The 11,479-nt window shown below is 40.3% G+C and overlaps 1 protein-coding gene across 1 annotated transcript; it reads left to right on the forward strand.

The window, feature by feature from the left end:
- The first annotated feature begins 4,022 nt into the window (after nucleotides 1-4,022).
- On the forward strand, nucleotides 4,023-10,855 carry ftr84 (finTRIM family, member 84). The gene is made up of 8 exons (XM_073839626.1): nucleotides 4,023-4,589; nucleotides 5,495-5,590; nucleotides 6,711-6,836; nucleotides 7,203-7,310; nucleotides 7,459-7,615; nucleotides 9,996-10,049; nucleotides 10,146-10,199; nucleotides 10,301-10,855. Exons 1-8 carry the CDS (start codon nucleotides 4,023-4,025, stop codon nucleotides 10,846-10,848), a joined length of 1,710 nt encoding a protein of 569 aa, XP_073695727.1. The 3' UTR covers nucleotides 10,849-10,855.
- Nucleotides 10,856-11,479: the final 624 nt, after the last annotated feature.

Here is an 11,479-nt window from a genome sequence, read left to right on the forward strand (position 1 = left end):
ATGGCTACTGTCCTAGCAGGGCTCCCTGGTACAGCTGTGTACTTGGATGATATTGTGGTGCATGGAAAGGACATGGCGACCCATGACGAATGCCTCAGACGGGTGTTCACAGCTCTGTCTAGACACAATCTAACATTGAACACAGAAAAATGTGTTTGCTGTCCCAGCAATAGACTTTGTAGGTCTTCGGGTGTCCATTCTCGACCTTCCAGTGCCAACCTCAGCTGGACAGATTGCATCCTTCCGCGGCATGACTGCTTACTATCTCAGGTTCTTACCCCAGTATTCTGAAATCACTGACCCTCTGCTACAGCTGCTCAAGCATAACACCCCCTGGGCATGGACAGCAGATTGTGAGCAGGCTTTTCGACGACTCAAACACCTTCTCACGTCACCGCCAACTCTAGCTCATTTTGATCTCTCCAGTCCGACCCTGGTGACCTGTGACGCATCAGCGGTAGCAGTTGGGGCAGTCCTGTCACAGCTGCATGATGGTATTGAAAGGCCTATTGCTTTTGCATCACGGGCTCTGAGTACTGTGGAACAGAAATATTCAGTGGGAGAGAAGCGCTGGCATATGTACTTATATGGTCGATCCTTTACTCTCAGAACAGACCACCAGGCTCTTACTTCACTCATGTCCTCTGCTGGAACAGACCACAAGCCCCTCAGGCTGCACAGATGGGCTGACAGGTTGAATCAGTACAACAAGCCAGAGTCAGATGTAGAGAGTGACCTTGTGCAGTTAGTGTATGAGCCCTTACAGACCGCAGTGTCACTTGAAGAACTTAAGCGAGAGTCTGCAAACGACCCACTCTTCGTTACCCTCAGCACCTACATTCAGAACGGCTGGCCATCTCAGCTGAGCGCTGACCTGACACCTTTCTCCCGAGTCAGAGCAGAACTGACATGTTGGGGTGAGTCATGCATTGCACGGGGGCACCGAGCAGTCATTCCTCTGTCTCTGAGGGGGCAGGTGCTGGCAATGGCACATGAGGGGCACGTGGGGATAGTTAAACTGAAGCAGAGGTGCCGAGATTCAGTTTGGTGGCCAGGGATTGACAGAGAGCTAGAAGCTCTTGTGCGTGACTGTGCACCTTGTCTGCTCAGTGGTAAAACAGGTGCTCCGGCACCACCACCTTTGCAACCTGTTGACTGGCCCACCAAGCCATGGGCGCATCTACAGATGGACATTTGTGGGGAGCTCGCCTCTGTTCTTCACCATCAGCGGTTTCTAGTTGTGGTGTATGACCTCCACTCAAATTGGCCCGAGGTTGCACCTATGGGCTCAGTTATAGCCTCCGCAATGGTTGATTTCCTGGAGCAACTCCGATGGGGAATCCCGCAGGCCATTACCACTGACAATGGGCCACAGTTCGTTTCCAGTGAGTTTTCATCATACCTGGCTGCTAGGGGCATAGTCCATATATGCACTGCTTTCTACCATCCGCAAGCTAACGGCGGAGTGGAAAGATTTAATCAAAGTCTGAAAAATGGCATACGTGCACACCTTGCCCAAGGCTTTCCGTTTAAGGCGGCTCTCTCCCAGACCCTCCTGCATTATCGCGCTACCCATCATGCCACCACTGGGTTGTCCCCTGCCTGTCTCATGCTTGGCAGGGAACTGGAATTACCGTTGAGCAGGCTGCGACCACCTAATCAGATCCCAGTGAACACTTCGATTCGGGCACGGGTTCATCAACATCAGCGTAACATGAGAGCCAGGTATGATAGCAAGCATCATGTTCGGCCCACAAAGATCAGAGTACAGGACTGGGTAAGAGCCCGTAGGCCGCATCGCAGCAATAAATTGAGCTCATTCCTGTCTGAGCCCCTCCAGGTCAAACGCCAACTTGGGCCAGTCACTTTTGAGCTAGCTAATGGATCTCGCTGGCATGCCAGTTGTCTTCGAAGAGTGCCCAACCCCTCTGTTATGGAGAAAACCTGAACCGACCTCTGGACTTCATTCTGCCTCTACTAAATCTGGATCCTGATGGAGTCGCCGGGCAGGATGTGAGAACCGAAAGCTGTCAGGGCCCACGATCTCAAGATGCCTCTATGACAGCTCGCCCTGTCAGGACAAGGGCACGTCCTGCACATTTTCAGGACTTCGAAGTTACATTTCATACTTAAGCTTAGTGGGAGGGGGAAAGTGTTGTGGTTGCTAACCAGTTCTTCATTGTTATTATGTGTTGTAGTAATACTGTCGCAAAGTCATGCTGATGCGCAGGCTTTGCAGTTGTACCATATTCTGGTTTTGGTGCCGCTGAAGTTCATTGAGTAAATTAGCATTCACCCGAAGCTCTGTTTGTATGTGTTTTTGTTGAACATAACATATACGTACCAATTTAAAGCATGCTGTAGTAAGTTTCCCTTCATGACACTGATCAGTTTGACCTTGACATACTTCAGATCCAGCATTAAATGTGTTTATGTTCTACCTGCATGCAACAGTGTTTACAGTACACACTGTGCTGCCATGTCACTGTAGTTTACTCACAAAATGCCAGCACTGACTATTTTATTCTAACCAGTTTCCATATTTACAGACAAAACAGCTTCAAATTTCACTTCAGTGCATATATGCACAAAGAGCAAGAGAGTGCCTTAGCTATCAGTGAGTTTATTTGTTAGAATTTTTACTATTGGAACCCCAAAGGAAAGGTTCACCCAAAAAGAAAAGTAGTCGAAACTTGCATAACTTTTTTTTTCTTCTGTGGTGCATAAAAGTAGTTACTTTGGACAAATAAATTGGTGTTTTTTTTGTTTTTTGTCCAATGTTGTTTTGTACCTCATTTGCCAAAAATGATTTTCAAAATTCAAATCTTCCACTTTCCAAATCAATTTGGAACAACATGAAAACAGAATCTGCCAAATGTGCATTATTTTACCAAAATAGGAGGGATCATAGAAAATGTGTGTTATTTTTTATTTAGTACTGACCTGAAGAAGATATTTCACTTAAAAGACGTTTACATGTTGTCCACAAGAGAAAATAATAGTTGAATTTATAAAAATGCCCCCGTTCAAAAGTTTGTAAAATTCTTTGGTTTTTCAGCATTTTTGTATATTTAAACCCTTTCCAACAATGACTATGCTTTTGAGATCCATATTTTCACACTGAGGATAACTGAGAGACTCATATGCAACTATTACAGAAGGTTCAAACACTCACTGATGCTCCAGAAGGAAACACAATACATTAGCCCGGGGGTGAAAACTTATTGAATTTGAAGATCAGGGTAAATTTAACTTATTTTGTCTTCTGGGTAACATGCAAGTAAAGCTTCTGAAAGGTAGTACTACATAAAAAATACATTTAGGCAAAATAAAAAAAAATGTACACATCTCCATTCTGTTCAAAAGTTTACACCCCTGGCTCTTAATGCATCATTTTTTCTTCTGAAGCATCAGTGAGAATTTGATACAGAAAAACCAAAGAATTTGTGGCACCTGTAGGATTTTTCTGAAGAACAGCGAGAAGTTTAACAAACAAGCGACTTATAAACTGTCACTAAACAAAAAAAAAAAAAAAAAAAAACAGATGTGGATCATTCAGGTAAAAACACCCTATTAAGAATCAAGCGTGTGTAAACTTTTGAACGAGGTCATTTTTTTTAAATTAAACTATTATTTTCTCTTGTGGACTATATGTAAACATCTTTTATGTCAAATATCTTATTCAGGTCAGTACTAAATAAAAAAATAACATGCATTTTGTATGATCCCTCTTATTTTGGAGATTCTGCAAGGTTTATGTGACTTCTGACCTCAACTGTATCTCTTTAAGCTTGCTTTAACATTTGCTATAATGCTGAAATTGAGTTCTGAATGTTTTTTTTTTTAAATAGAAAAAAAATCCCTCATCGATGTAAACTACTGTGTTTGTAGAGATGCTCATCTCAGTTCAGCACCAAAAGCTCCCTTCCTCCACCCTTCTTTCTCATCTATAAATATGGGTGTGTTCCTGCTTCAGTTGCTCTTTCAGTTCACCTTTCTTGCTCCCATCTTTGTTTTAGAAAATGGCAGAATCTGACTACCTCGACTACACCTGCCTTCTCTGCACAGACACCCAGCGAGACCCCGTCACCATCCCGTGTGGAGACACCTTCTGCTTGGAGTGCATTAAGATCTACTGGGACCATTCTGACCACCTTGGTGTGTACAGTTGTCCGCAGTGCCAGACGACCTTCACTCCTCGGCCCATACTCAGACGTAACGCGCCCCACGTAGGGAACCCGGAGCCTCGGCCGCCCCCGCGTGAGCTCACCCCATTTCCATACTTCAAGCGTGATGCACTGTGTGATTTCTGTACTGGTCGGCGGAATAAAGCAGTGAAGTCATGTCTGATGTGTCTGGCTTATTACTGTGAGACACACATCAAGCCTCATTACGAATCAGCCACATTTAAACGGCACAAACTGGTGGATGAGACGGGACACCTGGATCGGAAGATCTGCCCACAGCATGAAAAAGGCTTAGAGCTCTTCTGCCGCTCAGACCAGATGTGCATCTGTGTGCTGTGTACAGTAAGAGAACATCGCAGTCACAACATAGTCAGCGCAGATGATGAACGCACAGAGAAACAGGTGAGACATAATATTATAATTGCTGTGAATAAATAAACCGGGGCAAGCTGTCACAGGGGTCATATCTGAGAAACTAAGATATTTCACATAAAATATGTTAACATATAGACCTTTTTCCTGAGTAAACGATGAGCGCCGCCATTACGAATTCTAACGTCAGATTAAATGCTTTTCTGTTCCGGTTTCCATAGGAACCCATTCAAATAGCGTCCATGTGTTTTTAATGTAGCTACCTTCCGTTGCTTCGTGTCATCTACACACTTATTAAAGTCAGGCACTGACAAATGACGGTCATTGCGACATTGCCAAGTGATGGCGCTATGGAGCCATGTGCTTTTTAAAAACATTTTAATAGGTTTAACCTTAGTTTATTAGCTCGGAATATACCCTAATTTGACTAGAAACAATGCAGACCGGAAATGCAAAGCATTCTTTCAGTTAAGAGTCGGACTTACTTCCGTGTTCAGGAAAAAGGTCTATAGTCCACAAGAAGAAATAATAGTTTTACATCCCCTTTACATAACAGTTTACATCCCCTTGTTTCTTAATCTTGTGTTGTTACCTGAATGATCCACGGCTGTGTTTTTTTGTTTAGTGATAGTTGTTTAGAGTCCCTTGTTTGTCCTGAACAGTTAAACTGCCTGCTGTTCTTCAGAAAAATCCTTCAGGTCCCACAAATTCTTTGGTTTTCCAGTATTTTTGTGTATTTGAACACTTTCCAACAATGACTGTATGATTTTAAGATCCATCTTTTCACACCGAGGACAACTGAGGGACTCATATACAACTATTACAAAAGGTTCAAATGCTCACTGATGCTCCATAAGGAAAAACGTATGCATTGTAAGAACATAAAAGTATTAATTTCTTTTTTGCATGTACTACATGTTTGTGTGTGAATATAGAAAGTCTTGTTGGCGACACAGACAGAAGTTCAGCACATTATCCAGGATCGGATGAAAGAACTTCAAGAACTCAAACACAATGTAGATGTTCTCAAGGTTGGTCCAATCAGGAGAGTCCTAAAAAACAAAAAAGCAAAACATTTCTCACTTTTATGTAATTTAAGTGTAATTAAAACTCTGTACTTCATACTTTTTAGACACAACCACAACTTAAACCCTAACCCTAACCTATATATGAGATATATAATTATTGGTCATTTATTCCTGATGAAATGAAATGTGAGATAATTTGTTATTAAATAACTACCATCGTCTCTCTGCTGTCTCCTGCTGGTCATACAAGTATAAGTAACCAAACGGCTGATTACAGATACTATTAAATGTAGGATCTTAAATTTGTTAAAGGTAGAAATGGTAGAGAGTCTTAGTTAGATAATATTTTGTTAACAAGTACTTAGTTCAACTTAAAGGGGACACTGGGTGCTCATTTTCCACAAGTTTGTATGATTCTTTAGGGTCTTTATGAAATGTCTGCAATATACTTTGGTTAAAATTCCTCAATGGTTGTGTAAAAAACACCATCTTTATCTTGTCAAAAACAGCTCTGTTCACAGAGAGCCATTTCTGTGTATGTTACATTAAATGATAATGAGCTCTGCTCACCATACCCCTCTTATCTTTTTTTTTTTTTTGTGTGTGTGTGTGTGTGTGTATGTATTTGATATAATACCATTTAAAAACAAAACTAATCCACTTTGTCCTCAGTGACTCTAGTGTCAGGAGAAAATAAAGATTCTTATGTTCACTTTTACATCCAACTACAAAAAACCTGCATTGCTTACTGTTCCAGCTGAGAAAATGGTGGACAGCGTAAAACTGGCTGAGGGCGGAAATATGCTAACACAGGACGGTTTGCCAGTGGTTGTGGGCAGGCCCTGACGTTGTACTGCTCAGAAAATTAAAACTGCTTGATAATTGAGACTGTTTAGGATTTTTGGGGATTCAAAAAAATGAGCGAATTCATTTTTATCATTGTAGGGTGGTTGTGTCCACAAACTGCATAGACACATTTATATGCAAACACCATGTAAAAGTGAAATTTGCATCCGATGTCCCCTTGATTATTTCCTAGTTATCCCATTCTCTCAAAGTGCTCTGTGCTGCCCCCTGGCAGTGTGAATGTATGCTGTTGCTGATATTTGCACCTTCTCTGCAGGGAAATGCACAGCGAGCCCAGACTGAGAGTGATAAAATCTTCATTGAGATGTCACAGGCGGTAGAGCGCTGGCATGCTGAGATAAGCCAACTCATACAGGCCAACCTACAGGCCTCCATGGCTCAGGTACATATACATTTGTTTCGGAGGGGTTAGATTGGACTTCCTGTAGCTCTAATTGTAGAGCGTGGCACTAGTAATGCCAACATCATGGGTTTAGTTCCCAGATCAAGATCAAGTGCTGATTAAATATCCCAGCCCCTTACTGGGGAACTGTGGTGAGAAAATGTTTTTTTTTTTTTTATTAAAGTTTAAGTTACTGCTTGTCAGTCTGTATGAAACCGTGTAACACCACAGCTCATACATTCTGTAAAAAATGAGCCAAGCTTTGAACTTTTAAGCAAGTGTTGAGATGGAGAAAAGGACCCATAAAGCTGACTACAGTTGCTGTTCCCTACTCTCAGACTGCATTAACTTTGATTATACTGACAGGCACAGGGTTACGTAGAAAGACTTGAACAAGAGATCATGGAGCTTCAGAAGAGAGATGCTGAACTACGTCTAATACTTGAGACAGAGGACAACATTCACTTCCTACAGGTAAAGAAATAGCCACTCACATTTTCTTTTTTTTCATTCTGGATTTTTGTCATTCAAATGGACTAGCCTGACTGAATATTTCATATGGATATTCAGGGAAGATACTTATCAGCACCAACTTTGTTAAGTGCCTTCATTACTTGTGCAGAATTTTCCCACACTATCTGTTGCACCGGAGCCCATGGTGCCCAAAGTGCTGATAAACCCAGAGTTTTCCTTTAGTGAGATCACCAAGACCGTCTCTGACATGAAGGAACACCTGGACGACATGTGCAAAAAAGAGCTGGGAAACATCTCCAAACGAGGTAATCATAAAGACTATAACAGTTAACCACTGCGAGAACAGACATGTGATTTTACCTCTGTATTGGGTTTATTATATCTATATCTAAAATACTCAAAATAATGTAGTTTATAAGCAGAGATGGAAGGCATTGTACTGCATCAGACACACAGACCGTAAATAAAATATAATCAGTTCTGCACCCCAATAGTTTCAAAATAAATTATGAACGTCAATACAAATGCAGAAAGTGTCATATCAACTACCATTCAGAAGTTTAGGGTTTTTAAATGATTTTGAAAGATATAACTTATACTCAGCAGACCTGTTTATTTGATCACAAAAACAATAAAACAGTAACATTATGAAAACATACATAACTGTTGCTTTAGTAAAGCCCCTTTCACAATGCGCGCTGATTCTGGAAAATTACGGGAACGAGCACTGCGTGAACAAAAGCCAGAACCATAAAGGCAGTGTTGTAATGATGATGCACGTTATCATGCGACTCTTCACGACGAAAAAATAAGTGCAAAGTGGAATGAAGCAGCGATCGGCCAGAGCCAGCTCCTCACTATCAGCGCCGAAGCACAGTTTGTTCAGGTTAGTTTCAGTTTAATGAAACGTACGCGTCGCATTACATCTCACATCCAAACGTCACATGTCTTTATGGGTTGTGTGTAAAGCACGCACAGGTTCCGGAAAACAACTGTGAATGAACCAAATCAAACAACTCCGGAACAAATCATGGGACACGTTATCCGTGTATTTACCGCAATCGCTGTGTGAAAGAGGCTGAAGTTGACGTGCGTCTGGTCTCTTATATTCACGTTGTTTAGAAGCCTGTGCAATGATGTAGTTTCGACATCTATAGACTGAACAGGGTTTTCTCGGCTTGTTTTCGTGTTGTTGTTGCTTAGCAATGTTATGGACACGATATTGTCTGGGGGTTTGACAAAAGGAGGGTGGGACGGTGGTTGGTGCTCGGGGCAGTGACTGAGTAGATCGGACGTCACATCGTTACGGAAGTCACAGTGGCTCGTGAAAATGAACAGCTACTTTAAGCAGGCTGTGTGCAGTTTACTGTGGATTGACTGTTTTGAAACTCATATGGTAGTTACATAGTCCCTAGACCTCAGTTATCATGAAAAAAGCCAGGAAATTTCGATTTTGACAATATGGGACCTTTAAAAAACTAGTTTTCTGTTTGAATATATTTTAAAAGGTAATTTATTCCTGTGATTACAAAACGGAATTTTCAGCCATTACTCCGGTTTTCAATGTCACATAGTCCTTCAGAAATCATTGTAATATGCTAATTTGCTACTCAAGAAACATTTCTTAGTATTACCAATGTTAAAAGAGTTGTGCTGCTTAGTACTCTGATATATTTTCTTCAAAATACTTTGGTGAGTAGATCTTAATCTGGTTAGATGCCATATTGAATTTAACAAATGGAAATGAGCATATAAGGAATAAACTTAGTCTTTACAATGACATTAATTGTAAAAAGTTCCTAGATAATGTGATTTGCACAACTTACAACTTTTACAACTGTTTTATGGAGTTTTATTTCAAGATGCTTTAATAGTTGAAATAATTAGTATGTTGTTAAGACTAGTTCATTTCTAGAATAAAAAATTACTGATAATGTACTGATCCTATGTGGTCCAAGATGTTCATGTCTTTCTTTATTCAGCTGAAAAGAAATTAAGAATTTTCAGAATTTTTCTACATATACCATGGAATTCAATGGTGGCCAACAGGCTGAAGGTCCAAACTGAAGGTTTCAATGCAGCTTCAAAGGGCTCTACTCGATCCCAGCCAAGGAATAAGGGTCTTATCTAGCAGAATGATTGTCAATTTTCTAAAAAAATAAATAAAATAAATGTATATACTTTTTAACCACAAATGCTTGTCTTGCACTAGCTCTGTGATGCACATGCGTGTCTTCACACATTGCGTAATCACGTTGGAAAAGTCACATTTCAAGTCAGTATTTCGGTTTTGTAAAGGGCATTTGACTTTCTTTGCACACTCACTTAGTTGCACCTTCAACCCACTGATCCTCATTGAAGTCCACTATATTGAGAAAAATCCTGGAATATTTTCCTCAAAAACATTAACTATTATAACAAAAAGAAACACATGAACATCTTGGATGACATACTGTAGGGGTGAGTAAATTATCAGGATTTTTTTTTTCTGGAAGTAAAATAATCCTTTAAGCAACAGTCTTTATTTACTGTCACTTGTGATCAGTTCAATGCATCCTTGCTGAATAAAACTTAAAGAAAAAATCTTGCTGACCCCAGTCTTTCAATTAATAGTGCATATAAAGATATATTTTATCTACTATTCATTTATGCATTTGCATGATATTCAAAACTGTTTCATTTTAGTGAGTGACACCTCAGTCTATATCTTGATTCCAAGATCTGGAGGACGTATGAATGGTGAGAGGATTTTCTGAGGTTTTACATTTATGTAAAATAAAGTATGCTACATAAGAACTCCAGTTTTTTAATGTACCACTTATACTATATTTTCAGCTCCAATAAGAACAGACTTGCCAGAGCCTAAAACAAGAGCGGATTTCATCAGATGTGTGTAGACAGTTCTACAACATTAATTTATTTATTTAAATCAAATTAATTTCTTCTAAATTCTGAATGAGGCTTTTTTTCTCATTTTCTTCATTTCTCAGACTTTTGTAAACTTACATTCAATCTCAACACTGCCTATAAAGAGCTGGTCCTTTCAGATGGGAATCGCCGGGTGATCCGGAAACGATCAACCCAGTTCTACCCAGATCATCCGGAGCGCTTTGATGGGTTTTGCCAGATTCTGTGCAAGGAGCCGCTCAGTGGAATACGGCATTACTGGGAGGCGGAGTGGAGTGGTGAATTTTCTGTTGGAGTTGCCTACAAGAGCATTAGTCGCAAAGGTAAGAACTCAAACAGCCTTCTGGGATACAATGATAAATCCTGGAGCCTCCTATGCTCAGACTCAGGATACTCCGCCTGGCATAATAAGATGGATAAAGATCTGCCGGGTGCAGCTCGCGCCTCACGGATCGGTGTTTACCTGGATTACGCTGGCGGATGTGTGTCCTTCTACTCTGTGTCTGAGACGATGGAGCTCATCCACAGATTTCAGGCCAAGTTCTCAGAACCTCTGTTTGCTGGGTTTGGCATTGGATCATCTATAACTCTGTGCATGCCTGACAAGAACTACCGATCTAATAGGTTCTGAGCTGAGCTTTGACCCTCAGCTTTTTCAGAAAGAGTTTTGGAAGGGTGAATAGGCAAAAAGGCCAAATTTGAAGAATCGGATTGAACTGAAGACCACACCTTACAAACACCTGAGAAGAGATGATGCCAACCCTGAACCAACATACAAACGACCAAATTTTGTTATAAGTTTGATCATAACATATATATATATATATATATATATATATATATATATGTGTATGAATATACATCACTGCCGTAATTAATGTTCACTGTTTATTTGAATACGTCATTAACTAATTGCATGATTTTTACTGTACATTTCTGCCATATGGACATTACCTTGACATAGTCACCACCAGTGTTGGGGAAAGTTACTTTTGAGAATAATGCATTACAATATTGCGTTGTTACATAAAAAGTAACTAATTACATTACTTTTGCATTACTTTTTGTTTGTTTTTTTTACTTATTTTTATAATTTAATAACAGAAAATCATAAGTTGTATTTTTGCCAACTGTAAAGGCCAAATTTGTGAAATTTATTAGCCTCAGGCTGAAGGAAGTGCCTCTGGTCTACACCTCGCTTCCAGTTTCTCTCAACACGGGACAGTAAAGGTGTCACTGAATAAATGGGGAAATAAAGTAAC

The sequence above is a fragment of the Garra rufa genome, chromosome 5 (genome assembly GCF_049309525.1).
Source record: "Garra rufa chromosome 5, GarRuf1.0, whole genome shotgun sequence".
In the NCBI taxonomy this organism is placed as follows: domain Eukaryota; kingdom Metazoa; phylum Chordata; class Actinopteri; order Cypriniformes; family Cyprinidae; genus Garra; species Garra rufa.